This window comes from Ambystoma mexicanum, chromosome 10 (assembly GCF_040938575.1).
Source record: "Ambystoma mexicanum isolate Mex_15411 chromosome 10, UKY_AmexF1_1, whole genome shotgun sequence".
In the NCBI taxonomy this organism is placed as follows: Eukaryota; Metazoa; Chordata; class Amphibia; order Caudata; family Ambystomatidae; genus Ambystoma; species Ambystoma mexicanum.
This window is the reverse complement of record NC_090932.1, coordinates 1,644,648,828-1,644,676,778: the sequence shown is the minus strand read 5'-3', so window position 1 is coordinate 1,644,676,778 and position 27,951 is coordinate 1,644,648,828. Positions and strand designations below refer to the sequence as shown.

Here is a 27,951-nt window from a genome sequence, read left to right as displayed (position 1 = left end):
AGAAATGTTCTGCCATTCTGAAAAGTATATGTAACATCTTTCTTTCCTTAGAAACTGTTTCGCCATTCTAACAGAAAGCAGATGTAAGGGTATATTACTCACCTGTGATTTGGTTGTGCCTCTTCCCAAAAGTAATGCTGTTGGTTCCACTTCACTATTCCTGTTAGGATACATGTATGAGTGTTCCCCAACTGGGTCCTGCTTCCCCTGACTTGCTGTTAACCTGTCCAGAATAAGTCTGCATTAGGTTTTACCTACTTTCAGTATAACGGTGTTACCCTAAAATAAGTTAGTTATTGCTTCCCTTAGTCTGTGAACTGAAAAACAACTGTAATTGAATATTACACCCCAAGGTCCAACTCCCCTAGAATAACTGTGGTATCCTGAATTAGAGTTATAGGTTTAGACTGTTCCTAGTATCTGTGTTTCACTAGATCAGAAAAGTATATTGTCCAGTTGCTATGACTATGTGATTTCTTGCTGAGCGTCACAGTCTACTACCCTGTTATTAGTGAAAGTAATCTAAAAGTAACTATCAGTATTGACTTCCCTAGAACTCTTGGTTAGGTGTTCAAAATTAGGTTATATGCTTTGGTCTGTGTTTTTTCAAGAACAGTGTTGTGTTTTTATAATTGTGGTTATATAAGTGTTATAGTACTTATTTCCCCCAAGATTTATCTGAGCCTACTTGTATTAAAAGAAACCTTTTTTTTGTTTCTTTTTTTTATAATTCATAGGGCCTCATTACGAGTCTGCCGTCCGGAATGCGGTGATTCCGCGACGACAGTGACATAGTTTCCGCGTCTTCAAGGTTGCGGAATGAGCGGCTGATTACGGCTTGTTGGTCGTGCGCACCACACCAACGCGGAAACTGTGTCACTGTCGCCACGGAAACGGACATTACGCCACAAAAAGCACTGCAAAACATGTGACCGTCCCAGTCGTCACAGAATCACTGGAAGCGGAAATACCATGACAGCAAAAACCGGAAACAGAGAGGCGGCCATTATTTAAACCACAATCCACTGCCATCCTCAGACACCACAGGCCAGATCACCTCTCTGAGAAGCAAAAGGCATCACCCACCATGGCATCCAGGATCCTAGCACAAAGACAGCGAAAGCAGCGCTTCAGTGAGGCAGAGCTGACAGTGCTTGTGGACCATATAGTGCAGCATGCAGTAATGCTGTTCAGCGGAGACCAGCGGCGTGCCACCCAGCAACGCCGTAAAGAGGTGTGGGCTGAAGCAGCACGCAAGTGCACAGCAGTCGGGGTGACGACACGCAGCGTGAAGGACTGCCACAAGAGGTGGGATGACCTCAGGCTCAGAGTGCACAACCTCATTGCTGTACAACGCCAGCGCAGCACTGGCACTGGTGGATGCCCTGCATCCCCACTAAAACTGCAGACGTGGGAGGAGCACTGCAGCAGTGTCCTCCACCTTGAGGGCATACACAAAATTGGAGACGCTGAGGCAGGAGTGAGCCCACCTGCAGATGCCGGTAAGTGCACAGATTACAAAGCCATGAGTGTGAATGGACCCCAGGAGTGACCTAATGGACCCACTGATAAACCCCCCCCCCCCAGTCAGGGCAGGAGTAATCCAATGGACCCACTGATAACCCAGATGCGAAGCAACACACCCACAATACATGGCCACTGGACATACACACAGTGCGTGACTGAGTACAAGCAGAGACACATACACCTGAGTGCATCAACAGTCATATGTGTGTACATGCAAGTGCTCACTGATCATCCTGTTTGATGCATGTGATGGACCCATCAAGTACCAGTACACAACTAACAGCATGCCCTCTAAATCCCCACAGCCATGTCAAGTGACGGCGACAATGCTGAACAGGTGAGGCAACGTCCACCTGCACATAGCCAACGCAACACCCCTGCCCAGGAGGACAAAAGAAGCTGCTCTGGAACACATGCACCAGCCAACTCCACCATCCCCATGCTGCCTGCCGCCACACAAGTGTGGCACCCACCCACCATGCCCACAGATCCCAGCCTGGCGAGCATCTGCACTGCAGAGGAGGCTGCTTGCAGTGACAGCAGTGTCCCAGCCATGCAGGCTGAACTAGGAGGAGAGGGGGACAACATGGATGACCTGTCATCCCTCCACAACCTACAGTTCAGCCCCCCCTCATTGCATAGTCCCATGAGGTCACCAACCCACTCCATGGCAGAGCTGAGTGCCCGCATGCAGCGGATGGAGGATCACCATGCCACCTTATCACAGCTTGTGGAAATGCAGCTGGAGGAGGAGGCCAGGCTGCATCGGGAGGAGGCCAGGCTGCAGCGGGAGAGCAATGCCACATCAGTGCGTCTGCTCTCCAGGGCCATTGGATGTTTTGCCACCACCATCGTCACCTTGGCACGCCATGTCCGGGAAGGCAACAGTGTCACATCCACCATTGCAGAGTCTATGTTGGTTGCCCAGCAGGCGTTTCTTGGATGTGTGCCAACAGTAACACCACCAATGCCGTCCACCAGCACTACAACATCGAGCTCCACCACTGCCAGTCCACGGAGGCGCTCTAGTCGGCTGAGTGGACCCTCCGGGAAGGACGCTCATGCGCACAAGCGCCCCAGTAAATAGTGCCATGTGGAAATGGCTGTCCAGAAGACATTCAGGGACACAAATGGGTGTATGGGGGTGGGTACATTTGGGTGGTGGGGGAGGACCATTATGGGGTTAGTGTTTTGGGGCCTGGTTGGGGATGGGTACGTTTGGGTGGTGGGGGAGGTCCATTATGTGGTTAGTGTTTTAGGGCCTGGTTGGGGTGGGCACGTTTGGGTGGTGGGGGAGGTCCATTATGGGGTTAGTGTTTTGGGGCGTGGTTAGAGTGGGCACGTTTGGGTGGTGGGTGGGCACGGTTGTACAGCTATCCAATCAATATACCTTCTTTCCTGCTTTGTTAAAAATAAATCACCTTTGCAAACTCTTTCACGAGTGGACATCTGTAATTTCAGTTGCATTCAATCCATTTATTTACCTGCATCTTCATGTACATGCAATGCTGTTCATGTGCAGTCTCTCAAAAGTAAATGCCAATGAGTGTATCCCGTGCATGTTGTCCATCTTGTGCCCCCCCGCGAGGGAGTGCAGCCATCCCATCCCCATCTTCATCATCAACTCCATCATCATCATCCTCTGTGTCTGGTGGCAGCAGAATGTTCCTGCGCAGGCACAGTTTGTGCAGCATGGCACACACAAGCACTATTTTACCCGTCTTCACTGGGTTGTACACCAGTGATCCGCCAGATCTGCTCAAGCAGCGGAACCTGGCCTTCAGTAGGCCAAATGTCCTCTCAATCATGCCACGTGTGCGGACGTGTGCCTTGTTGTAGGCCTCCTCATGCCTGTTCCTTGGCCTCCATATGGGCGTCATCAGCCATGGCGTGAGTGCATATCCTGCATCACCTACATGGGATGTAAATGGAGGGGACATGGCAGTGTTTGTGGTATACATGTCTTCATCAGATGTTGTGCAATAATGTGTCATTAGTCAATCATCCATATGGGGCAGGCAGTAGTCTGACCAGTGGGTGATTACCATTCTTGGTTCATTGTTGTCGACATTGGCTTTTGGACTTTACCAACACCTTGCTGTGCATATGGAGTTGGCCTTGCGCCCAGTTGTGAGTGGCGAGTACGGCATTGTGCAGTGATGTACCCACAAGGAGGAGTCACTTAATAGACTGATGAAGTGGTAGATGCAGTATGTCTCATTTGTACACATGTGCATTGGGGGGGGGCAGTGGTGCATAGTGTGGGTGGCTTCAGCAAGTGGCTCAAGTTGTATGAGCTTGTACTAGTATTGGTTCTGCATCGCTATTGCCAGGGTGTGTATTAGCACACTGTGGCCACCTGTCATGTCTAGCTTTGTGGATTGTGGTGACTGTCCATTACATGGGACATGCGGTGATGCATTTGCAGTTGTAGCAGGCCACTCACTCATGTCATTGCCCTAGGCACCCCCCCTTTCATAGGGCCCGTGCATTGGCAGTTGTACTCACCCAATAGCCATGTGCTTTGTCCAGCACAGCGTTCCATGTACTGTGGCAATGTTGAATTCCGCAGGACCATTGAGTCATGTGTTGACCCCGGGAAACGTGCGCAGCAATGTGTTATCACTTGTCCAGCGTCACATACCATCAGTACATTCAGTGAGTGGTACAGTTTCCTATTGCGGTACACCATCTCCATTGCACGTGGTACTGTGAGCTCTATGTGGGTGCAGTCTACTGCACCAATGCAATTTGGCATGCCCGCAATAGCATTGAAGGCCATCTTGGTGACAATGACCTGGGCAAGGGTACGGGGTAGGGTGATGTGTTCCGACACATGGTGCAGCCAATGGTGTGCTGATACGTCCCAGTGCCAAGAAAATGCAGTACCGACACCACCTTCAGTGGGGGCGGGGGGAGGGGATTGCGGTCAAAATGCCAATGCGGCTGCTGATGTCGTCCTCATACATGGTGGTGATGTACATGATTGTTGGACGGTCCAGCCGGTATAATGTGTGGATCTGTCCTGGAGTCAGGTTCCAGGGTGAGGCCCTGATGCGGGGTATTGCGGGTTGCCTGCGGGGTCGTGCCGCCTGCACAATTGGGTTTGCCATGGATGTAGTGTTTGCCAACTGCCGCTTGCGCCTCCTCCTCCTCTGCACCATTACTGCCACCATGTGCAGTGCTGCCTGTAGGTTCAATAGCCCCAGTCCCAATGCTGCTACTGCAGCTGCCTGCATAGTTGTGTTTGGAGTTTGGCTGGGTGTGGGCCTTTTGTAGGCTCCCAGTGGCCTGCAGGGTCCAGCTGGGCTCATTTGGAGCACCTGTGGACTGATTCAGCTCACCAGGCACTGTTTAACTTCATGTCCGCGCTGTCGCCGATACCACAACCATGTCCATGGACTTTCCGCCATTTTTATGGCGGAGTTTCCATGTCCGTGCTACTTGAAATGCGCACAGTGTTACCTATTGCTGGTAACGGGGGTTTCTGTGCCGGCGCAGTTTTTGGCTACGTTGACTCCGCGGTGGCGGTTTCTGGTGGTGGTATTTCCGGGTTTGATGGTTGAAAAATACTGATCCGGTAAACGGTGCCGGTATGGTTATACCAGCAACGTTAAATCCGGACCGGCGGACTCGTAATGAGGCCCATAGTGTTTCTTTGGACCATTTGTATTACTGTTTCATTTGTACTGATTCTTCAGCCCTCTCTCCCTACTAGGAGAAGCCTGGCTGCTCTGTCTACGCTACCCTGACCTCAGGTGGTACAGCCTTATACTAAGAGTGGAGTCTTCTACTGCCTTTGTTGAATGGTTTTACTAAGCCCTTAGTTGGTGAAATGTTCAAAAGAAGAGATGCAACAAAGTTATTGGTGTGTAAAGATGTGTTCTTATCGGTCAGGTAAAGCTGCTCAGGTGTGATGAACAAAAAGCAGTGGTGGAATAGAAGGATACAAAAGGCTTATTCTCAATGTTATCTAATGGATGACAGGAGGAGACAAATGCTTTGCATTTACTTAGCCCCCGGATGCCGATTTTCCCACAGGACTGGATGGGTCGACTGGGGGTTGCTGGAGGTTGGATTTCCCGCCGTTGGTTCCAATGAGAGGTGCCCCTGATCTGCCAGTGCAAGGATTCTTGCGGTCAGGTCCGGGGGCAGAGTGTAACCCTTGATGATGGAGAAATGCAGAAAGCATCAATGCCGACCTCTTCAGGACAATTCACAAGACAGGGGAAGGTACGTTCCAGTCGCAGTTGAAGAAGACAGTGCAGAGCAGGATCTCTTGAATGGGAGGTTGAAATTTGGCAGTAAGGTGACTTAAACAACAAGCTGGCGACCATTGAAGTTCTGGCTGCAAATGCGGAACAGCGATGGTTCTGGCGAGGTAGCCAACTGGAGAGCCGGTCAGTCTACCGGGTGGTCCAAGGACACTTCCAAAGGCTCAAGACTGCTGGATTCTCAAGAGCATGTAGAGACTGGTTGGTCCAACTAGTCACAGTGTTGAAGCACCGCTCTGGGTTTTCGCAGATCAGGTAGTCCAACAGGGCTTTACCGGGCCAGAAGCAGAAAAGGATGCTGGTCCTCTTCAGGTGTCTTCTTTGGATCTTCAGTCGGCTGTTATTCTACACAGGATTCTTGGCTCAAACGCTGATCTGAAGAAATGGCTGCAGGAGTCGTCCTCTTATGCATAATCCTGGCTGGAAGCAAATACAACCCCACCAATGGTAAGATCTGCACCATTCAAACAGCCAGCAGTGGTCCAATCATGGACCACTGCGAGTATCTCTCATGTCCCACACCCAGACAATCAGGCATCATGGATGTAGAGTGTGATCAGACAGTCCCACCACCTTCCTGAGCAACACACAAAGGCATCACTTGCCTGCGAAAGCTGGGGTTTCCAAGGCATCACTATACCGCTAAGGCTGGGATTTCGTGGGCAAGTGCATGACCTTATATGGGATTTCCTGGCCTGCCAAGACAGCAAGACCACCAAACAACAATATGGCCAAAAACAAATGTGCACACTAGAAATAACACAAAAATTATAAAAATATTATTGCTGCCACCAGCTTGTCTTTAAGCACATATAAAAGTAACCAACAATCCCAAGTGTAAAAGACTAGGGTGATAAAATATCCCCATTGCACTTCATTGTTAGATGATGTGTGCAATGTTAAAAAGTTAAAAAGAACTGCAGATGGGCACACCTTGGTAACAATAATTGTCTGGCGTCACAAAAGTATGTAAAAGAAAGCTTCATGTGCGAGGGAGAACATACACAACTCTAGCACAGAACTTGTACTCACAAAGGAAAAACAGTGCCCAAGGTCAAGGACACTCCCCTGCACACCACAGTTGAACAACAACCAGATCTATATTTCTAAAGTGAAAATGCAACAAAGTTATTTACACGTAACTATTATTCTCCAGCATAGGTCTGGCATGGATTCACATGCTCATGAATATTCTCTGTCGTCAGGCTGAGAATCCTCGGTAAAAGAAAAAAGTTTCATTTTCACTTTGAAACTGTATTTCTCATTTCTCCTCTAAACCAATCACTGAGCTCTGGGTCATACTGCCCCAAGCCAATGACTGCCCTCTCCCTAAGCCCCTCCTCTGGCAGCCATCTTCAGATTTTTACTGCACATACAAGTGTTGCGAGTCCTTGTGTTTCACTCCGAGAGCTTTTCTGCTTTGCTCGTGCTTTTTTGCTAGTACATTCCTATTTTTGTGTGATCTTTTCTTCATCCAAAAAACGGGAATCCATTTGTCAGCACCTTTCTTCACCCCTCAAGGGCAGAATCGTCAAGTGTTTTTTCTTCTAAGATTCCAGAAGGCAATCGGCTCTACACCGCACGCCGGACCATGTCGGAGGAGAAGACGGACGGGGGTTCCCTCTTCAAGCTCTGCACCAGCTGCGGTTTAAGGAATGTGTTTGTGCAGGACAAGCTTTCCCAGTGCCATTCATTCGACGCACAATGAGGAAGATTGCGCGATCCGTCGTGGATTTACTAAGCGCATCGTCAAAGACCGGCACAGCAGATTGGCAGCGTGGCTCAATGCCAAGGCCTCTACCCTGTGTGGTTCAAAGGGGCATGCCTCACCCAGATCCGGCCAGTCAGAGCGGGCTTCTAAGTCCTTTGAGGGCGCCCCATCCCTGGGGGTCAAAGATAAGGCCAAGCTTTGCGAGTCGTTTCCACTGGGGTCGCCGCACAAGCGGGTCTCGCAATGAAGTGGGTTCATTCCACTCCATGGTAACCAATGCGTTGGAACATTTCCAGCTCACACCGCAGGAGACGAAGGAGGGTTTTCTGCATCAATGCTGGGAGGCGTAATGGAAGACCAGAACTGGATGGCCATGAATTCCCTGCTTTTTAACAACGCCAAAACTGAATTGCTCATTTTGGGCACCCTACAACAGCAAAAGAAATTGTATGCACGATATGAGAACTTCTTGATCGGCCAACATACTATCCAAGTCTCAAAAACTGTTAAAACACTTGGGAGTCTTTTTTGACCCCCAACTGTCTTAACCGACAGACCAGTTATTTGAAATCTTCCTGCCATTTTTACATTCAGCTTCCATGGCAGATACAGCCTTATCTGTCGAAAGACAATCTTGCTCTGATTGCAGCAGCAATTGTGAACTGTAAATTGGATTATTGCAACAGCCTCCTCATTGGCACTTCGCAGGCTGATCTCGAATCTTTGCAGGTGGTTCAGAATAGTGCTGCGCGTGCTTGGCCTCAAGTGTAATATGCACGTTTCTGAGGCCAGACGCAGTGGTTGCCTGTTCAACAGCGGCTGCAAAACAAGGGTTTATCCATTGTGTTCAAATGCCTGCGGGGCGATGCCCCTTCATACCTTATTACTAGGATTGAAAATAAATCCACTGGATGTATACTACGATCCAGTTGCAATATTTCCTTGGTTCAACCCCTGTCTTCATTGAAGAGAATTGGTGGTGCCAGTTTCAATCTGTAGGCTCCTTTCCTATGGAATTCAATGCCTAGATATCTGACGGAAAGTAGCTCATTAACTGCCTTTAAAAAACAGTTAAAAACCACCTTATTCGATGTAGGTCCCGGGTAATCTTCTTAGACAGTCTTTGATATTTACCCATACATCGCCATCCTATAACATCTACTGACTTTCTTTGTTGGCTTCATAGGACGCTTGTGGCTTGTTTTTGTCTGCCTGTCTATGATTATTTGTTCTATGTTGTCTGTATTCCTTTTTCCCTTTTCTCTTGTGTGCGCCCTCAGGCCTTTGGGTTAGTGGTGCAATACAAGAACTCAGATAGATAGATAGATAGATAGATAGATAGATAGATAGATAGATAGATAGATAGATAGATAGATAGAAGACCATTCTGGCAGTGCCCCCTTAAGGACGACGTCAGGGATGAGGGCCTGGCGCTGCTGAAAAACCCTGCCTGAGCCCCAGCGAAAAGAGACCGGTTGGAGGAGAAATACTGGGTGCCGGAGTCCGTACCCAAGTGTCTGTGGTCACAGCCATCTCCAGACTCAGTGGTCTTGGCGGCTGCACGAAAGAAGGCATTCCACCAGTCATCCTCTGCCTCTGTTCCTTACGGACAGCTAGGGTAAGAAGTTGGATGCCGTGGGTAGAAAGTTAATCTACTCAGCGGCTATGACGGTCAAGGCGGCTAACGCTTTAGCGATCCTGGTCAGGTACGATCATGAGTTATGGTACAAGATGGCCCTGCTCCTGGAATTCCTCCCCGAGGACAAACGGGTCGAGACGCTGGAGATCCTTCATGAGAGCGAGGTGGCGTCGGACCACGCCATCACCATGGCCCTGGACATTGCAGACACAGGGTTCTGCCAAATGGGGAATAGGGTTTGATTCCTTCGCCATGGCTGGTTGAAGGACTCCAACGTTAGGCAGGAAGTTCAGACGAGGGTCCTGGACATGCCATTTGACGGGGAGAGTCTTTTTGGAAAGGCTGTCGATGAATCACTACAGGCCATCAAGACCGACACAGAAACGGCCCCTGCCCCGGGCACGCTGCAACAGCACTGTCTGTCCTTTTGTTGCTCAGGAAGGAAGTCCGGCAGATCGAAAGGTTTCAGCAGAGATTAGCAAGCATGGAAGGATCCGAGGAGCTGTGACCATCAGACGGGTAATCTTCTGCGTCTGGCACCACGTGGCAAAACCCATTCACTTATGGCCGTAGCATTTCAAAGACCACGACGCCCAGGCGAAGACTTCCCTGCAGTCTGCTGGTGTCATGCATGCGGGACATATCTCTGGACCTGGAACAACCCCTCCATGCAGCATGAGTTACGCCCATAGAACCGCTAGGCCGTTCTATTCTAAATGGAGGTTGTTTGATGCATTGCCGGGAAACCGACGTCTGCATTTTTCATGTCGTTAAATTCACGTGACTTAGTTCCGTCACGTGTGTTACGGCAGTACGTACATAAGCAGCGAGGAAACGTCGCTCGCTGCTTCTGATCGAATCATTTAGGCGTTTTGTAGCTGAACTCTTGACCTGCGTCCTCGCATTCCTTTCAGCTACTTCTTTGGCCTTTTGTAGCGTGTTTTCCTCCACACACTAATTCCTGGAGCCGTGTATCCTGTTCGCATTCATATCCACACGCGAACGCGGTCTCCAAGCGCGGCTGTCCTGGGCTGCGTGTATCCTGTTCGCGTGCCAAATCTCCACGTGGACGCTGTCTTCAAGCGCGGCTGTCCTGGGCTGCGTGTATCCTGTTCGCGTGCCAAATCTCCACGTGGACGCTGTCTTCAAGCGCGACTGTCCTGGGCTGCGTGTACTCTGTTCTGTTCGAGTGCAAATCCACACGCGGAAGCGGTTTCCAAGCGCGGCTGTCCTAGGCTGCGTGTACTCTGTTCGCATGTAAAATCCACACGCGGGCGCTGTCTCCAAGTGCGGCTGTCCTAGACTGCGTGTACTCTGTTCGCGTGCAAAATTCACACGCGGGCGCTGTCTCCAAGCGCGGCTGTCCTAGGCTGCGTGAACCTTGTCGCGTGCACTCCTGCACGTGGATTTCTGAACTATTTAAACGTATATTCGACTAGCAAGGTCTGTTTTGCTTTGGAGTGAACCTCTGGCACCTGTGATAGTTAACAGGTGAACTTTCTATTTTCTGTTCTTCGTGGGAAAGGAAGTATTTCATTAACTATTGGAAGGTGATTGTGCACAGTACTTTGGACACCATCCTGCGGTGCACCAACCCGGTATCTAGCGTGAGCCTCGTGCCGTTCGGGATAAGTCTCCCTTACTAATCTTCCCCTCCTTTGTCGTTGGTTCAACTCCTGGATTTCTTCAAGAGACTTTTCTTGGATACTTCAGTTCTAGCCATAAGGTCAGTGTTTTGAATTAATGCTAATACTGTGCTATCATAGTGAGTTGAGTTGGGGCAGTTTCTTATGATACTTTATTTATCCTAGGCTGACTTCCTATACAATACCCACGCCCTTTCCAGTGATCCATCTCTCTGCCTGTTTCATTAGTCAGAGAGTTGTATCATTTGGAAGGTCTAATTTGACTTCACTACTATCAAGTCGTGTGAACAAGGATCCGGAAGAGCCCTACCAACTGTATCCTTTTTTGGTGAACGTATCCTTTTCAATTGATACATTGGTGATTTATGACAGTTGGCAACTCATAACCTCCAAGGGCAGGAGCCAAGCCTTCAGGTTCTGCGATCCTGGGTCTTGATGAAGGATTGTCCCTCCCTCTCTGGTGAGCAGATCCGGAAACCGCCTGATTGGAGGTGACGCTGATAGGCTGCGAAGGTCCGGATATCATTAACACTGCATGAGTGTGGTGATGACTCATGGTAGGAGAGGGAACACGTACAGAAACCGCCATTCCCACGGGAAGGAGAATGCACCCCCCCAAGCTCCTCTGCTGGCAAACATTTGGCATTTGGAGTTTGCCGCCATAGTAAACAGATCAATCTGGGGTCTAACCCATTCGACAAACAGGCGGTCCACCTAGTCGTGATGAAGCTCTCACTCGTGGCAGGAGCGTGGTTCGCTGCAGAGGGAGTCTGCAATGGTTTTCTGACTCCCGCCAGGTGGAGAGGGACAAGGAACATCCCTGTCCGACGGCCCAGTGTTCCTGATGTAGAACATGGTGGTGGTATATTCCACGAAGATCCTCACCACCTTGCCTTTCAGAGAGGGTAGGAACGACTTGAGAGCCCAGAACACTGCCCGTAGCTCCAGGATGTTGATATGCAGATCCTTCTCATCTGGCACCCACAGGCCTCTGGCATGCAGACTTCCGGTGTGCGCTCCCCAAGCTTCCAAGGAGTTGTCCGTGGAGACTGTCTCCTGGTATGGGGGCTTTTGAAAACCTGTGCCTTGGGCGATGTGGGAGCAGGCCCCCCACCACTCTATCGCCCATCGGAACTACTCATCAAGAGGGATCTTGTCTACAAAACTTTCGGACACTTGTATCCAACGCGCATCCAGGAATTCTTGTAGGTGTCGCATCTGCAACCTGCAGACGGATGAAGTAGATGCAGGACAACATCATGCCCAGTAACAAGTTGGTGGCCCGCACCATGGCCGTCTTCGCCGACGACAGTTGTTGCAACTTTCCTTGAATGGCCTCTGAGGGCGACAGCAGGCAAGACGCTGTTTTGTGTCTGGCGCTGAGGAACAGTGCATTCTGCAGTGGCGTTAAGCAGGACTTTGGGTAGTTGACGGAGAATTCCAGATCCGTCAACAGTCAGACGGTCGCCTTTGTGTGTTTGTCAGCCAGCTCCTGTGAGTGGGCGCGTATCAGTCAATCGTCCAGGTACAGGTATACGTGTATGCCATGCAGATGTAAATGGGCCGCCACTGGTGCCAGGCATTTGGTGAAGACTCTTGGAGCTGACTTCAAGCCGAACCGTAGGGCCTTGAACTGGTAGTGCTGGCCCTGCACCACGAAATGTAGAGATTTCCGATGTTTCGTGTGAATGGGGACGAGGAAATAGGCTTCCTCCAGTTGGCCGAGCACTTGCTGCTACATGACCATCCTGAACTTTTGGGACTGTAAGTATTTGTTCTGACATCGTAGGTCCATGATTGGTCTCCAGCCCTTTGGCTTCTTTCTTACCAGAACGTATCTGGAATAGACTCTGGAGCCCCAGAGCCGTTGAGGAACTAGCTCTATCACCCACTTGCGTAGCATGTCTCGTACCTCTTCCAGAAGTTGAGGGATGTGCTGCTCCTGACGGTAACCGGCGGAATACGAGGACACCTGTGTTGGAATTCCAAGGTGTGCCCCTGGGAGAGAGCGACCAGCACCCATCTGTCGGTGATCTTCCTCCACTTGCTGATGGCATCCCACCGAAGCGGACAAGTGGGGGTCCTGATGTCTTGGCCTGTTCAGGCTGGCTTGGGTGCCGGCGTCCTGCCCTGCGGGTGACGCTGTCCTCCGCTACCGTAGGCCTGGGAGCGCCCTCTGTAGGCTTCTTGTGTTGAGGACCGGGAAGGCTGTTTGTAAGATGTGGAGAAACCTTTTGATGACCTGCTTTATTTTCTCCTTCAGGAGCAAAAAGAAGATGCGCGGTGCTGCTGGAGGGTGCTGAGGGAACGGGGCGTCTCCATATCTGTCTTGATGGCCTGGAGTGACTCGTTGACGGCCTCGCAAACAGATGTTCCCAGACAAAGGGAATGTCCAGTATCTTCACTTGGACCTCCTGACGGAAGTTAGTTGCCTTCATCCATCCCTGCTGATGAAGGCAGACACTGTTCCCCATCTGCCGAACCCTGTGTCTGCGATGTTCACCGATGCCGTGATGGCATGGTCTGATGCCACTTCCCCCTCTGGGAAGAGGGCAAGGGCTTCCATCTTCTTATAATCCGGGAGGAACTCTAGGGTCAGTCCTAGCGTGCACCACAATTCCCTGTCGTACCTCGCTAGGATCGCCAGGTCGTTGGCCACCTTGATTGTTGATGCAGCCGTGTAAATCACCTTCTTCCCCATGACGTCCATCCTTTTTCCCCTCGCTGTCCAGAGGGTCTGACGACGGGTTAGTTGATGGCTCCTCGCGCCCGCCGACATGACCAAGTCCTGTGATGGTTGCGACCTCAGGAACTTAGGTGCAGAGTTTGGCACCCTATACTTCTTCTCCAGCCTATCCCGCTTAGCTGGAGCCATGCAAGCGTTCTTCATGAAGGCCACTCAGTCCTCCCAAATATAGTCCAGAAAAGGCACAGCGATGACAGTCTTCCTTTTGGCCCCTCGTCTTTGGTAAAAAAAGACCTCCTTCTTGGTTTCCTCAGGCACCAGCTGAAATAGCTCAGATGCCTTAGCGACCATGAACGATCCCACCTCATCCGGTGGAAAACATGCAAATGTGCTGATTCATTGTGCGCTGGGACAAAGTCTTCGTCCTCATCCGTGCTCGTGGCTGTATTTGTCCCCGTCTCTGGGTCCGCCGGTGTGGGGGGTAGGGACCCGACATGGTGGTGGAGGTTGATATGGGGTGTCGGTGATGCTGCTTTTTTTTAGACAGAGGCTGATCGGAGGCCTGGGGCACTGCATGTACCGGTGGCATTCTCCGCTGAATCTCTGACACCAAGATGTGGAGAGTTATTGGATGTCCAATGAAATGTCCCTTGGCTCGTCGTCCTCGTGGACCGTAAAAATTGACTATTGGTCTTCCTCGTCCGTAGACCACACCTCCATAGTTTGGGTGGCGTACTGGGAGGACTGTTTCGGGGACTTCTCGTCCCCCCCCCCTCTAAGGGTTCTGAACCAGCACCAGGGCTGGTACATTTACCCTGTCTGGAGAGCCGGCAGTCTTTGCCAATGCCTCTGTGGTGGTGTCGCAGGATCAGCCGCCGTAGCTGCCGTGATAGTAGTAGCAGTCTACGAAGTCGCCGACGAGGACTTTGTCTGCGCCGGTTGAGCCTGCTCGGGCTGCGCGGCCTTCTCCTCTGTCATTTGCTTATTGGATTCCTCCCATAGTTTAGCCGGGGTGGACAACTTTCTTTTTGAAGAGGAGCTCGAGAGTAGGATGGCAATGGAGGCGTAAGGTGATGCTGAACGTGCCCTATCCAACTTGGGACCCGCATCAGCGGCGAACCCAGTGGACTCGGACTTGCGAACCTTGGCCTTATCTTGGTCCCCACGGATGGGGGCGACCTCAAAGGACTTAGAAGACCGCTGCTCGAACCAGCCGGTCCTGTGCAAGACATGGCCCTGCTCGGAGCACAGGACAGAGGCCTTGTTTGAGTTAAGCCATGCCGTCAGCCTACTATGCCTGTCTTTCGTTGTCTTCCGAGAGAAACCTACGTGTATCTCGCACTATACCTCCTTATGGTCCGGGTGTAGGCAGTAGAGCCATTGCAGGTGCTTGTCTTCCACAAACACATTCCGTAGCCTACATTTGGTGCAGGGCCTGAAGAGGGACCTTCCCTCCTTCTCCTCCACCATGGTCGGAGGGTGCGAAGTAGGCCCAAGTCATCTTCTAGAATCTTTGATGAATCTTCGCCCTTGAGGGGCACAGACCTTGACTGACAACAGGCTCTTTGGAACAAAAATTGAACTTTTCCTGCTGGAAAACCCCTAAAAACAAATAGCTTGGAGAGCAACTCGAGGACTCTCAACACTGTTAGCGTGCCATAAAAATCTGAAGATGGCTGCCAGAGGCGGGGCTTAGTGAGAGGACTGTCATTGGATGGGGGCAGTATGACCCAGAGGACAGTGATTGGTTTAGAAGAGAAATACAAGTGAAACTTTTTTATTTTACCGAGGATTCCCAGCCTGACAACAGGGAATATTCATGAGCATGCAAGTCCATGCCAGACCCCATGCTGGAGAAGTGTGGGTTTGTTTGTAGCATAGTGAAGTGTTTTTCCTTATACAATTCCACGCCGTTTCACCAATCTGCACCACATTTTGCATAATTACCTGTCATGGCCCTCCGGACAACACTGGCTATATAATATTTGGACACAGTGAAGGCATCATGAAGTAGACACAGACAACAGATTCAAAATGTCTTACTTTCCCTATGTTAAGGCGGGATTTCTCTACCTAAGGAAAACTAAGTAGTCTGTGTCAGGAAGTCCAAATCAAATGTCTGTCTGTGGCAAAACTTATACTTGCCCTCACAACTAACTGTATACAAATTGTAGGGATGTCCACATCAAAATGAATAGTGTTCAAAACAAAGTTCAGAGCTTCTTCCAGCTCTTGGCTTATGATCAGCTTCACCTTCCCCAAGTTCAAAACAGTTCACAATATATCGGGGTTCCCTTCCCCAAGATTGAAATCATCCAGCTTTCAAAACAACAGTTCCTTGGAACACTTCCCAGCTCCTCAAATATCAATACTTTTCACCAGTTCATATAGACAGTTCTGTTTCTTGACTTCAAAATCACCTACAAGGTTGTTTCTTTATGCATACTTTTGTTGTCTTTTCCGAACAGGGGCACTCAGTCTAGGTGCAGTTGACAGACCACACAGTGCACCCATTACAAGTCATGCAACTGATGCCCCTTTTTGACTGCTCCATCAACAATTAGCCACTGCTTCCATTTAACAGTAATATGTTAAAGAGGATTACAGGGAATATTCACAGCATGTGAATCTATGAAAAATCCAACGCTAGAGAATGTTTAGTTTATTCTCCAGTGTCACACTCTTCTGACACTGTAACGTGGCTTGGCTGGCCACCATGCACTTTTTTACACTTTTCTGTAGTCCTCTGGCTCTCGCGAACACAGGTTTCCTCTTAACCTGCAGTCCCTTGAACTCTTTTAGCTTTGGGCAAATACTTGTTTCTCATCTCATACCCTTCTTGGAATTCCCTTGACTTTGCCAATACTCATGCAGTTTGTTGCACTTTTCGGTATTCCTCCGACTCTTGCCAATACATGTGTTTCATACAATACATTCCCTTTCTGCTTCATGCACCACTTTGCTTTCACTCCACTCACAAGTGCTCAACTTGCTTTTTTACTCAATGCCGCATCCAAAAAGTGCTTACAATAACTTTCAGTTCCTTCAGCATTCAAAAGTACTTGTTCATTCAAAAGTACTTTGTTACAGGTTTCCAGAGTACCCCGGTATGAGTGTTTCTCTGGTTTCCACTCACCGGTCACAAACGGCAGCTCCCTCCGCTTGTGGTCCTTCGCGACAGCCCTCTCAATGCTCCTTGTTCAGCTTTCCAGCTTTGCCTTTCTCTTGCAGCAGCCAGAGATCACTGCTCGCTCTCCTGGTTTATCGCGGTGGCTGGGGTTTATGGGACTGCCACAGCTCCTGCTGCGGGGCCTCTGCTCGACATAGCTCCCGGCACCTGGGTCTCCAGCTCCCTTCTTTCCAGCCCGCTCTTCCTTCTTCCATGCGGCAAACTTTATATCCGTTAGAAGTGTCAAATGACCCCAGGTGTGGGTCATTAAGTACAATTGCCTGACTTTGGTGAAGCCCATTAGGTGGACATGCCTGGCCTCCATAGCCCTCTTCTTCGTCTCAGTACCAGAGTGGTGTTTGGGGCTGTCAGATTGAATAAAAGAAGAACGTATAACTCGTGTTGTCTCTGATATGTGTTTGAATCAATCAAATGAGGATGTGTCTTACTAGTTGGTCTCTTCCTCGTCCCAATATTGAGGGAGTGTTTCTGGTGACATTTTGAAGGGAAGACAAGGGAAAAGGTTGATAGTAACTGACAAAGGCTTGAGGGATAGAGGGTTCATTCTGAAAAGGGAATGGGGGATACCATGTCTCACCTAAGAACGTCCTCTCCCCACTAACCCCATGTTCCCTTCACCCAGGTGATCCTCCCTCGCATATCCACCCACAGAGTCAGGATCCAAAGGTGAGGGCCTTTCCCTGGCCACCTGAGAGGAGGATCCCACCCTGTTCCCCGGATTTCAGCAAAAGTCGAGACTTGTTTGTGGGCTTCTGACTTGGCGAAGCATTGCTCCTTATACAATTCCACACTGTTTCACCAATCTACGCCAAATTGTGCAGTAAACTGTTAGGATCCTCCCGACAACACTGGCTACATGACATTTGGACACCCCACCCCTTTCCCCAGATTTCAGCTCCTTCTCACACACAAGACGGTTGCCTGAAATCGTCAAAAACATCAATGTGGTTGTAGAAGGACCGGTCCCGTCATGAGGAACAAAACTCAAGGTCCCTATGGACCTCGACAACCACGTTTCAAGGCCCAAGGATGCACGGTTTCCAAGATATTTGCACTGCAACAAACTGCACCACGCCAGGGTGAGGTGACAGGTGGGGAGAGAGCACAGAAGGTCCCAATATGCAGCAGCACACCAACTCCTGCCTCCCCCTAATGTCTGTTCCGAGGTATGTCAGCCAGTCAGACGCGCCCATTCTCAGTGCAGTTTACTTCAGGGTGCAGAGCACATCAAGTGATAAGCGAATTTATAACAGCGACCCATAGGATCATTGATTTTGAACAATTTATGAGAGAGTTATGTCTGTCTACGGAACCCGTTCGTAGAACGGGTACTTTTGCTAGTATTTTATAGATTCAAAGATATCATCAATACACGATTCCAGGAATTGGTAAATATAAGTAAGAAAAGTGTTGTGGGAATCTCGCTCGTGAAAATGGCGCTGCATACCAATTTTAAAAGTAGTCTATGACACTTGAGAATGCTATGTCATACTAAATAAAGAGCACTCTTGCTCTAACTTTTTGTACAGATCACCAAAGACAGCGCATCACAGAACTCAGAGGCTAAGGCCCCTGTCCCCCAGATCACTATTCAGTGCTACCATATATGAAACGTCGACAGGCCATCTACCTTACCTATCTGGCCTTCAGAAAACCCAATCCTGCCTCGATTAAGACCATTGTGGGGTCGAAACACGTGTCAGCATCTCAAGCAATAATAAAGATTCAATGACAAAATAATAGAGCAAGAGTGCTCTTTATTTAGTATGACACAGCATTTTCAAGTGTTCTAGACTACTCAAATTGATACGCAGCACCATTTTCACAAGATTCCCACAACACTTTGTTGCTTAACTCAATTGGGTCTTTTGAGCATTGTCCCATGGGAAGCTACAACTGGCACCTCAACGTATCATCATTAATCTGGCCAGTTCAGCGCAGTTTACCCATGTTCCATGTGCTCTCACCACTTCCTTGGTAAATAGAAGTAGATCTCAAAACGATAAAGCAAGGCTTTGAAGAGAGTTTTTTTTTTAATAAAACTATTCAATCCATGAATGAGCTCAACATGTTTTGTGAAAGTACCCCTTCATGAGGAGCAGAGGTGTACATAATGAAGTTTCAGATACTCAAAATTCAAATGAGATCCCCAATATAATTATGACTGTATCCGTCTGCAAAACACAAATGGTCTTCTTATGGGCCATACCTCATTTGGTTATCTCAATCATTTCTGCACTTTAGGGGCAATAGCCTTAAGGCGATAGATAAAATACCAAGGAGTACAGTTTTGATTGGTAGGAACAAAATACAGAAAATGTGTGTAAACCTCAAATCAACTTTGTAACCGTATGTTTGACGTAACCAAATCGAATCATACCTTCCCTATAGCCGTATAACTACAATTCTCTCCAAGGTAGTTTGGCTAAAAAATATTTAAGGAGACTGAAATTAATTCCGGAGTGGAATAGTCTATATTGCATCAACAAAATCGAAAATCTCTTCCAATAAACAAAACTGGGCAGGGGATGAGAACGGCCCAGGAGGGCAGGGGACGAGAACGGCCCAGGAGGGCAGGGGACGAGAACGGCCCAGGAGGGCAGGGGACGAGAATGGCCCAGGAGGGCAGGGGACGAGAATGGCCCAGGAGGGCAGGGGACAAGACCGGCCCATGGGGAGCAGGGGACGAGGCCGACCCAGGGTAGCAGGGGACGAGGCCGAGTCATGGGGAGCAGGGGAAGAGACCGACCCATGGGGAGCAGGGGAAGAGAACTAGCCAGGGGACAGGGAAAGAGAACTAGCCAGGGGACAGGGAAATAGAATTAGCCAGGGGACAGGAAAAGAGAACTAGCCAGGGGACAGGAAAAGAGAACTAGCCAGGGAGCAGGAAAAGAGAACTAGCCAGGGGGCAGGGAAAGAGAACTAGCCAGGGGGCAGGGAAAGAGATCGACCCAGGGAGCAGGGAAAGAGACCGACCCAGGGGGCAGGGAAAGAGACCGACCCAGGGGGCAGGGAAAGAGACCGACCCAGGGGGCAGGGAAAGAGACTGACCCAGGGGGCAGGGAAAGAGACTCACCCAGGTATCATGGGATGAGAGGGAAAATACCACAGGGCCAGGGAGAGGAGGAGAAACCTGTGGGCCGGGAGAGGCGGAAAAGCATAGTGGGCCGGGGAGAGTGGGAAAAGCCCAGGGGGCCGGGGAGAGTGGGAAAAATCCAGGGGGCCGGGGAGAGTGGGAAAAATCCAGGGGGCCGGGGAGAGTGGGAAACATCCAGGGGGCCGGGGAGAGTGGGAAACATCCAGGGGGCCGGGGAAAGTGGGAAACATCCAGGGGGCCGGGGAGAGTGGGAAACATCCAATCCAGGGGGCCCGGGAGAGTGGGGAAAATCCAGGGGGCCCGGGAGAGTGGGGAAAATCCAGGGGGCCCGGGAGAGTGGGGAAAACCAGAGGGGGCAGGGGAGAGTGGGATAAATCTGAGGAGGCCGGGGAGAGTGGGAAAAATCTGCGGAGGCCGGGGAGAGTGGGAAAAACCCAGGGGGGCCGGGGAGAGTGGGAAAAAAACCAAGGGGGCCCGGGGAGAGTGGGAAAAACCCAGGGGGCTGGGGAGAGTGGGAAAAACCCAGGGGCCGGGGAGAGTGGGAAAAACCCAGGGGCCGGGGAGAGTGGGAAAAACCCAGGGGCCGGGGAGAGTGGGAAAAACCCATGGGCCGGGGAGAGTGGGAAAAAACCCAGGGGCCGGGGACAGTGGGAAAAAACAGAGGGGGCCTGGGAGAGAGGGAAATAATCCAGGAGACTTGGCAAAGAGGGAGGCCCAGGAGACTGGGGAATGAGTTGGACACATGACACTGCGGAGAGTAAGACCCAAGAAGCTGGTGAAAGTGGGTTTCAAAGGGTTGAGAATAGAGTGACAGAGAACCAGAGGCTGGTCCGAGAAGGGCAATTAGCACTGGGTTACAAAGGTGTTTAAGGAGGAGGAAGCGAGAGGAACCACAGAGGTGGTGAAGCCAATCCCCAACATAACTATACCTAAAGAGAAGGTAGGTAACATCCTGTATAGGCCTAATGCTTCAGGAGAGCACATTATAAATGCCACTATGGGGATCAGAGCCTGCTGGAAGATGGTCGGAAAAGGGTAAATATGAAGGGGTGTTTGGTCTCACATTCAACGTATGAGTAATACATGTTTTATATGCAGTCTTCATGAAGGCCATTTTGAAATCACTTTTTTTGCTCACACGTGGTATAACGTTTTAGCAGAAAAAAAGTCTGCTGTTTCTAATGTTAAGACAGACTTTTAGAAACGACTCTCCCTTCTGAGAAGCCACTGTATTATGGTAAACAAGAAAGACACTGATGCCTAGCCAAACCCAGTCTCTGTAGAGTAGCAGAGGTGTAAGGCTTAAGACTCACTCAGGAGAGGTGTGAGAGGGGTATAGGCCTACAATGAGACACACACAGCACTCCAATAATTCAATGTACAAAAATACCCAATGATTTAATAGGCCTTTGAGTACACTATTAAGCAATGAAAACTTCAGGTAAGTATTATTAAACAACTATCATACAGCTGTATACATCCACTATTGGGTATACAGAACCCCAGCACTCTAGCTTTAAACCAGTTAGACAAAAATAAGCAATGTTAGAAACAATACTTGAAGCAACTGTGTATGGTAAAGGAAGAGAGAAACAGAAAATAGCAATTTAAAACCAGTTTGAGACAGATAAGTAAATTGTCAAGAAAGAAGTACTGTTTCTCTGTTAAGGCTAATTTCCCAAAGCTAGTGAGTCCCCCAGCAGCTTTGCTGGATTTTGGGGGTTTATTTTTTTCTCCTGCTAAGAGTGAGACTCTTTTTCTCCCACTCTTAGACATGATTTGAGATATCCTTTGACTTTGTAATGTGTTTTATGGGCTATGGGGTCTTTTACTCCATAGGGTTTCATGTGGTTTTTGGTAAGTGTGTTACACAGCACCCTCAGTGCAGTAACACAGGGGTATCATAGTGACCCCCAAATATAGACTCCATACCCTGGGACTGACTACTGTCTCCCAGGGCATGTAAAGTCACCATTGACTTTACTAGTCTTAAATTGGGAACAGAACCAGTACAAACCATCATATTGTGGAAGTACTGGTAGGGGTAATTAGATTGCCGCTGGGTCTGTTTTTCGAGGGTGCACTGCGCAGTCCCCCCTCGTCGAGTTTCTGGCTGGTGGCAGTGGTTACCACGCAAAATATTCCTTAAGAACATTTACTATGGGATTTTCCCATTCATTTTAAACGCACCACTTTTTGGTGCAATGTTAAAGATACCGCTGGGTTATTTATTTAATATTTATTCCCCGGTTGGGTCTTTTTGCCAGGACTCGGTTTTAAAATGGCATTTGTGCACTTTTTGGCGGGCTTCTACACAGAAGCATCCAAAAGTGGTGCCACTCTGTCTGGGTCTACAGGATGTGTGGGAGGGGGGTTTAGGCACCCTGGACTGAGTTGCCTCGGCAACTCAAGTCGCACTCTTGTGTGATTGGCCCAGTGATGAGCTGCCCGGCTCACCACTTAGCATGTTTGTGTGACAGCTAGGACTGATGAATGGGGGTTTTCTGCATAAAAGCAGGGCTTTGGGGACTGGAACTTCAGAAGTCGCCACAGGACCAAAGAATCCGAAGAGGGAGAAGCTGAGCCGGCCTGCAACTACGACACCACCGGTGGAGCCCTGCTGAACCGCCTCACCACTTCTTCCAACGACAGAGATCTTCATCCCGAAGAGTCTTCTTCCTTTGACTGGTGGGGATAACCAGTTTGCCTGCCTTTTCGCCTTCCCGGATCATCTCGTGGCTGCCTTGCCTGTGCCAAGCACCCCGGCAACCGGGATACCACGTTTTACCACTACAGCGAATAAAAGGGTAGTAACTTTTAAACGGAGAACTCTGCGGCTGGTTTCTTCTCTGGCAGTGTAACGACCTTCAGCTTTCCTCCACGTCGAGATCTTCTCTTCCTCTGGACGACGCCGCGACTTGCACCCGCTGCCAGGAACAACTGCACCTGCTGGAGGATTCTCTCCACTTTCAAGATACTGTGTCCGCCTGGCCTCCCTCGCAACAGTCTATGTGGGGTGTCTCTTAAATCCTCAATTTACCACTTGGGTTGGCCCTAGGCTGGCTAACTGAACTTTTCTGAGCTGAACTAATTCCTTTTTGAACTCTCTGCAAGACTTTTCAAGTCTTTTAAACTGTGTGATCTTGGGCGCATTGGTGTTCTACTCTCTCTTAGAGGGAGCCTGGCCTCTGAACTTTTTGCTCACAAGTAGACTTTGACTTTCCTGCCATGCTGTTGGCTTCTAAAGTATTAGTGTTGTGTACTTTTCTAATTTCTGCCTTTTACTTCCCTTTTTTGATAACTTATTGGAGTGCCATCTTTAGTTAAGCCCTCACTTCTGTCTGAAAATAAGTGGTGTTAACTAAGACTTGTCTAATAAGGAATAAGGGATGTATATATATTAATAGTGACTGTGTGTTGAACTTGCCTACAATAATAGTGCTGGAGTGTTTCTAAGTGTGTCTTTAAATAAATAAATATATACTTTGATACCAAAGCTCTGGTCAGTGTTTCCTTGTGCTACTGTATTTTGGTACCTATCTTGTATACTCTATATACTGTCTAACTCTTCTTGAGAGAAGTCTGGCTGCTCAGCCACAGCTACCAGGTAAATCTGGGTGGTACAGACTGCTACCAATTGGGTTTACTGCCAACACCTGTAGTCTTAAGCCTTTTGCAGTGGTCCCTGAGGGAACTGCACAGGTGTCTGCCTAACAAGTAGAACACCCACAAGCAAACCTTGATTAACATCCCTAACTTTTTATAAGTCCCGCACTGATAGTAAATGAGTTTAGTGCCCGTAGGTCACCAGTTCCACAAGTCACACTGTTCATGAGGGTTTACTATTGGATTGTGACAATAGCTGCCCAAAAACCACTGTCTGCAGGTAAGTGTTCCAAAAGTAATTAAAGTTCTGATAGGATTCGCTCCCAGTCCCACCACTCTATGTAAGGCCCAGGGTGGTGGGGGTATCCTTGATCAGACCACCACTGATATTAGCCACGCAAGGGAGGGATAGGGTTAGAACTTTACGCTCACACAACCCTATGGTGGTGGGGAGGGTGAGGGGAGTCACTAATAGGTGCTCCTATTAGTGACTCTCCATTCCTCCTCCATTCTGAACTCAGATTTCTTAAGCAACCACATATGGTTTACCTGAATCTGCTGGGCCCACTTACTTCTAGACATGGGCCCGTAGAGAGAGGTCCGGGGACTGCAGGTGCAGCTGTAGTATTATGTTTCGGAAGACTGAACAGCTGGAAATTCTTGATAAAATGCAGACCTCCATGGAGGAGGCGACCTCAGGAGACCTCCAAGACTCGAAGAAGACTGGATTCGCTGTGAGTCAACAGAGTCCTGAAGCGATAGGCGTTCTTCATATGACGAACAAAGGAGCAGGCCGGCCATGAACAGCTCTTCAATGTGGGAGGCTGAAACTGCAGTAGCAGACATCTTGTTACATAAGTTGAAGGTCCAAGTATGCAATTGGAACATAGACCGCTTCAGTGAGGTGGCACAGGAGAGAGTTGGTCAGTCCATCTGGTGGTCCAGGTACATTTCCCCAGGCTCAGCAGGCACGAATTCTCAACCAGGTGTCGGGACCGTTTGTTCCCAAGAGTCCAGGGGTCAAAGCACCGATAAGGCCCTGCTTGTGATCAGGAAAGGAGCAAGCCTTCACCTGGACTTGGCTGGAGGTGATGCTGGTCAAATGTAACGGTCTTACGCAGGGGGCACCTCTTTGTAGGTGGTCTTGGCTACAACAATGATCTGTCGAATGGCTGTAGAAGTCTTTCTTTTGAGGATTTGGACTGGAGTCACCATCTGGTCCACCACTGGTAAGAATCAGCAACAATCATACTAGCAGGGACTTTCCAATCATGGACAGCCACTGACCACTCATTCTGCCCAGCAATAGACACTCACTACCTCGGATGTGTACTGGGTACAGACAGACCCAGTCCCCACATCCGGCCACACACACAGACCGCCACTTTTCCTGGGAAAGCAGGAGCTTGACGGGGAAAGGGCTTTCCATATTTGGCAAATCCAGACCAAAGAGGGCAGGAAGAAGGCAAAAATGGCCAAAGGACAGACAACAATCTGTATATGGACCCTTTCACGGCAAAATATGCAGTAAAATGCAGAAGTGAACGAGTAAAAAGTAAAAAATGCAGTAGACCAATATCCACTGTCACCAGCCTATCCTGGACACCATGTAATTGTAACCACAAAGGGCCAAATGAAAAATGTATAAGGATACAAAGAATCTAACCGCACCTCTCTTTAAGGTGATGCGTGCACTTAAAAAATAAAATTAAAAAAAAAAGAAAATCCACTGAGGAAGACAGTTTCCAAGCACTGATAGTCTTGGGGACTGATCAGTTGATCAGTTTCCCCATAGGAGTGAGCAAAAGGCACAGTAAGTAAAGATGAGGGCTTTATTTACCTCCAAAAAGTCAGGTCAGTAAGTAAACAATAGTAAAAAGGTAGAGTGTCCCATAGATGTCTATATGGGAGGAATGCTGCAAAATGAAAATCTTTCCGAAGAGATGTGCCGAAAGAACAACAAATTCGATGCTTCTCGGTAATGTTCTATCAGAGGAATTAGTCCTTCCTTCCACAGATTCCTCATCTTTGACCTATCACATCAAGCACCAGCTGCTCTCATAAAACTGTTCGGCCACAAGAGGACTATGAAGTTCTGTGTTGGCTCTGCTTGACTACGCTACACACACACTAAGGACATCAGGGACAGTTTATATGGACCCCTTGGCACCCACTGACCACAATTCCCCACTTTTCTCTTACACCCAGGACAGATTGGGATGAGGAATCTCTGGGAGGAAGGAATAATTCATCAAGAAGAATACAAGTGAATCATGAGGGAGGTGCAGGAGAAGCAGAAGGAAAGAGGAAAGGACTAAGACGCCCCTCCCACACCCCCTCTGCGGTGCAAGCATGTGACTGGACATCGAGGAGGGGGAAGTTGGGTTGGGAGGATGTAGAACTAGAAACACATGTACGGGAAGGTGATAATAGGCCTAGCAACGACCTTGCAAAGATCTTCGTGTGGCCTCCTGTCTTGCTACGATTCCACGTAAGGCCATCTCATGAACATGTGATACCAAACACAGGTTCATGAGATGGTGAACCTGTTCCACTTCAGACTTGCGAATCGGAAGGTACTCTCCCCACTGTACCCTAGCTACACAAGAATGCCACCGGAAAAACTATGAATACCAGATGCTTGAACTTTGCTGAAAGATTGACACTGGCAGGGAAGGACCTCGCGAAGGTGCAGGAGGGACTGTTAGAGGCATTTTATTTGGAGTTCTTTGTGTTGTGTGTCGATCAACCTGCACCCATTAATCACATCCATTTGGTTGCTTTGAGCTACCAGGAGAGACCAGTACTCGGGATTGACACAAATTGAGGAACGCTTTGCCGTGAACCCCCCACAAACTCCCCAAGGGACACTACATTTTGATTTTACCCCGAGAACTGCCCCCATCCTGCTGAATGACTATTCTGATGCAAATTAAGTTATTTTGTGCACATTATTAGTCCTACAGTAATTGTTTGACGTTGCCATTTTAAGATAAACTAATACATTAGTGTTATGACAACTCATTAGCGTCCGGCCTGTGCTTGTTCCCATTCAGTTCTGACAAGCGTTCAAGTTCTTCACGGGAGCATCTGGCATTTAAATGTTACTCATGTGTAGGTGGACTGCAAGGGAGGCAGTATCTGTAAAATGAAGAGAGTATCGCGAGTTATGCAACCCATGAAGGCCATGATGACAAACCAGTGAACTCTTGCAGAACATGTTTAACTCTGCGCATATCGCCAGCCTCACCTTCATTCACAAGGTATCGTGCATAGATGAGCAGCCAATGTCGATACTCGTGGCTGGACTGTAGCATAAGTGCAGAGGCAGTCTGATTTTCCAGGTACGCCAGCGTGGTTTCCTGCTGCACCAGATGAGGCATGGAGAACAAGCGAGCAGCCTGCCGCCCAGAACTGAAAAGGAAAAAGGACAACACATGTATTTCTAAAGATTTCTCTATTCCAACTGATCTGCCCCACATAGGAGCTGTTTTTGCTGGGTCTTCTTGCACATGGATCTGCAAAAAGCTACCAGTTTCTATCTTCCTCTGGCTTATGAACAAGTCAATGAAACTCTTACGGCAAGACCCTTTATTTCTTCTGTTAATAGGAAGGCTATGTGGGGAAGCAGGTAAATTAGAGAAGATGTTTTTGTTTCAGCAAAAAAACTTAATAGTAGGATAGATTGAGGCACATTCAACAGAGCAAGAAGCAAGATCAAGAAATGTGTGTCACTAGTGTTAAAAACATTCAATCGCAAACAGAGCACAATGAACGGTCACATCACGCATCACTCTGCACCCTCTAGAAGTAAACAAAAAAAAGCAAGATCCAATCAAAAAAGAATACTCTGTCCACATTAGTATTTTTAGGTAAAATGGTCTATACAAAAATCAGCCCACTTCATAACCGCACCATGTGCTTTAATCATCTGCAGGTTCTAAGTGCAGGTGCCAGGGCATTTCCACCGATTAAACTTAAATGGGCCCCCATAGCTTAGTGGTCCTCATGTGACCCTGAAAAAGAAATCTGGTTTAGTTAAGTGGTCCACTTAGGGTTTCAGCTAACTCTCTGGATGTCTTTATTTGTTCTGCTGTGTATAGGTCAATACACCTATCCTGTGATAACCAGCGGGTACTTGGTCTTTCCCTCCATTGTTTTATTCAGGACTTTGCCAAAGAAAGAAGCCACAAGTGGGCACTGATGGCACACACATACTCTCCAAAGGAAGCCTCAGTCTTCACACACTAAAGGCTGTGTCCATTTAAATGTTTGTGTGTCATCTAAAGACAGACCTCTCTGAAACGTGTTCAATTATCACAGGCACGTTTACTCTGCTTTCAGTTCTTTGGTGTGGAACAGTAAATATGCTGGGAGATTAATGAGGATCATGGTGTGGCTAAGGTTATGCAACCTCAATGATTAAAGCGGGGAAATCCACCACTAGAATTTACACAGGAAACTTTCTCCATCATAATCTATGCACCACACAGTTGCCGTCCCCATCAGCCCTTTACCTATGCTCTGTTAGGAAAGATTTTCTTTTTGCAGCTTTTCCCTACATAGACATCAACG

At 48.8% G+C, this 27,951-nt stretch overlaps 1 protein-coding gene across 1 annotated transcript in view; it reads right to left on the bottom strand.

The window, feature by feature from the left end:
* HIRA (histone cell cycle regulator) overlaps positions 1-27,951 on the bottom strand; it is a 1,376,152-nt gene that overhangs the window by 15,880 nt on the left and 1,332,321 nt on the right. Inside the window, exon 23 of the mRNA XM_069620059.1 lies at positions 26,627-26,790. Within this exon, the coding sequence (XP_069476160.1) occupies positions 26,627-26,790 (164 nt within the window). The remainder of the gene's footprint in view (positions 1-26,626; positions 26,791-27,951) is intronic.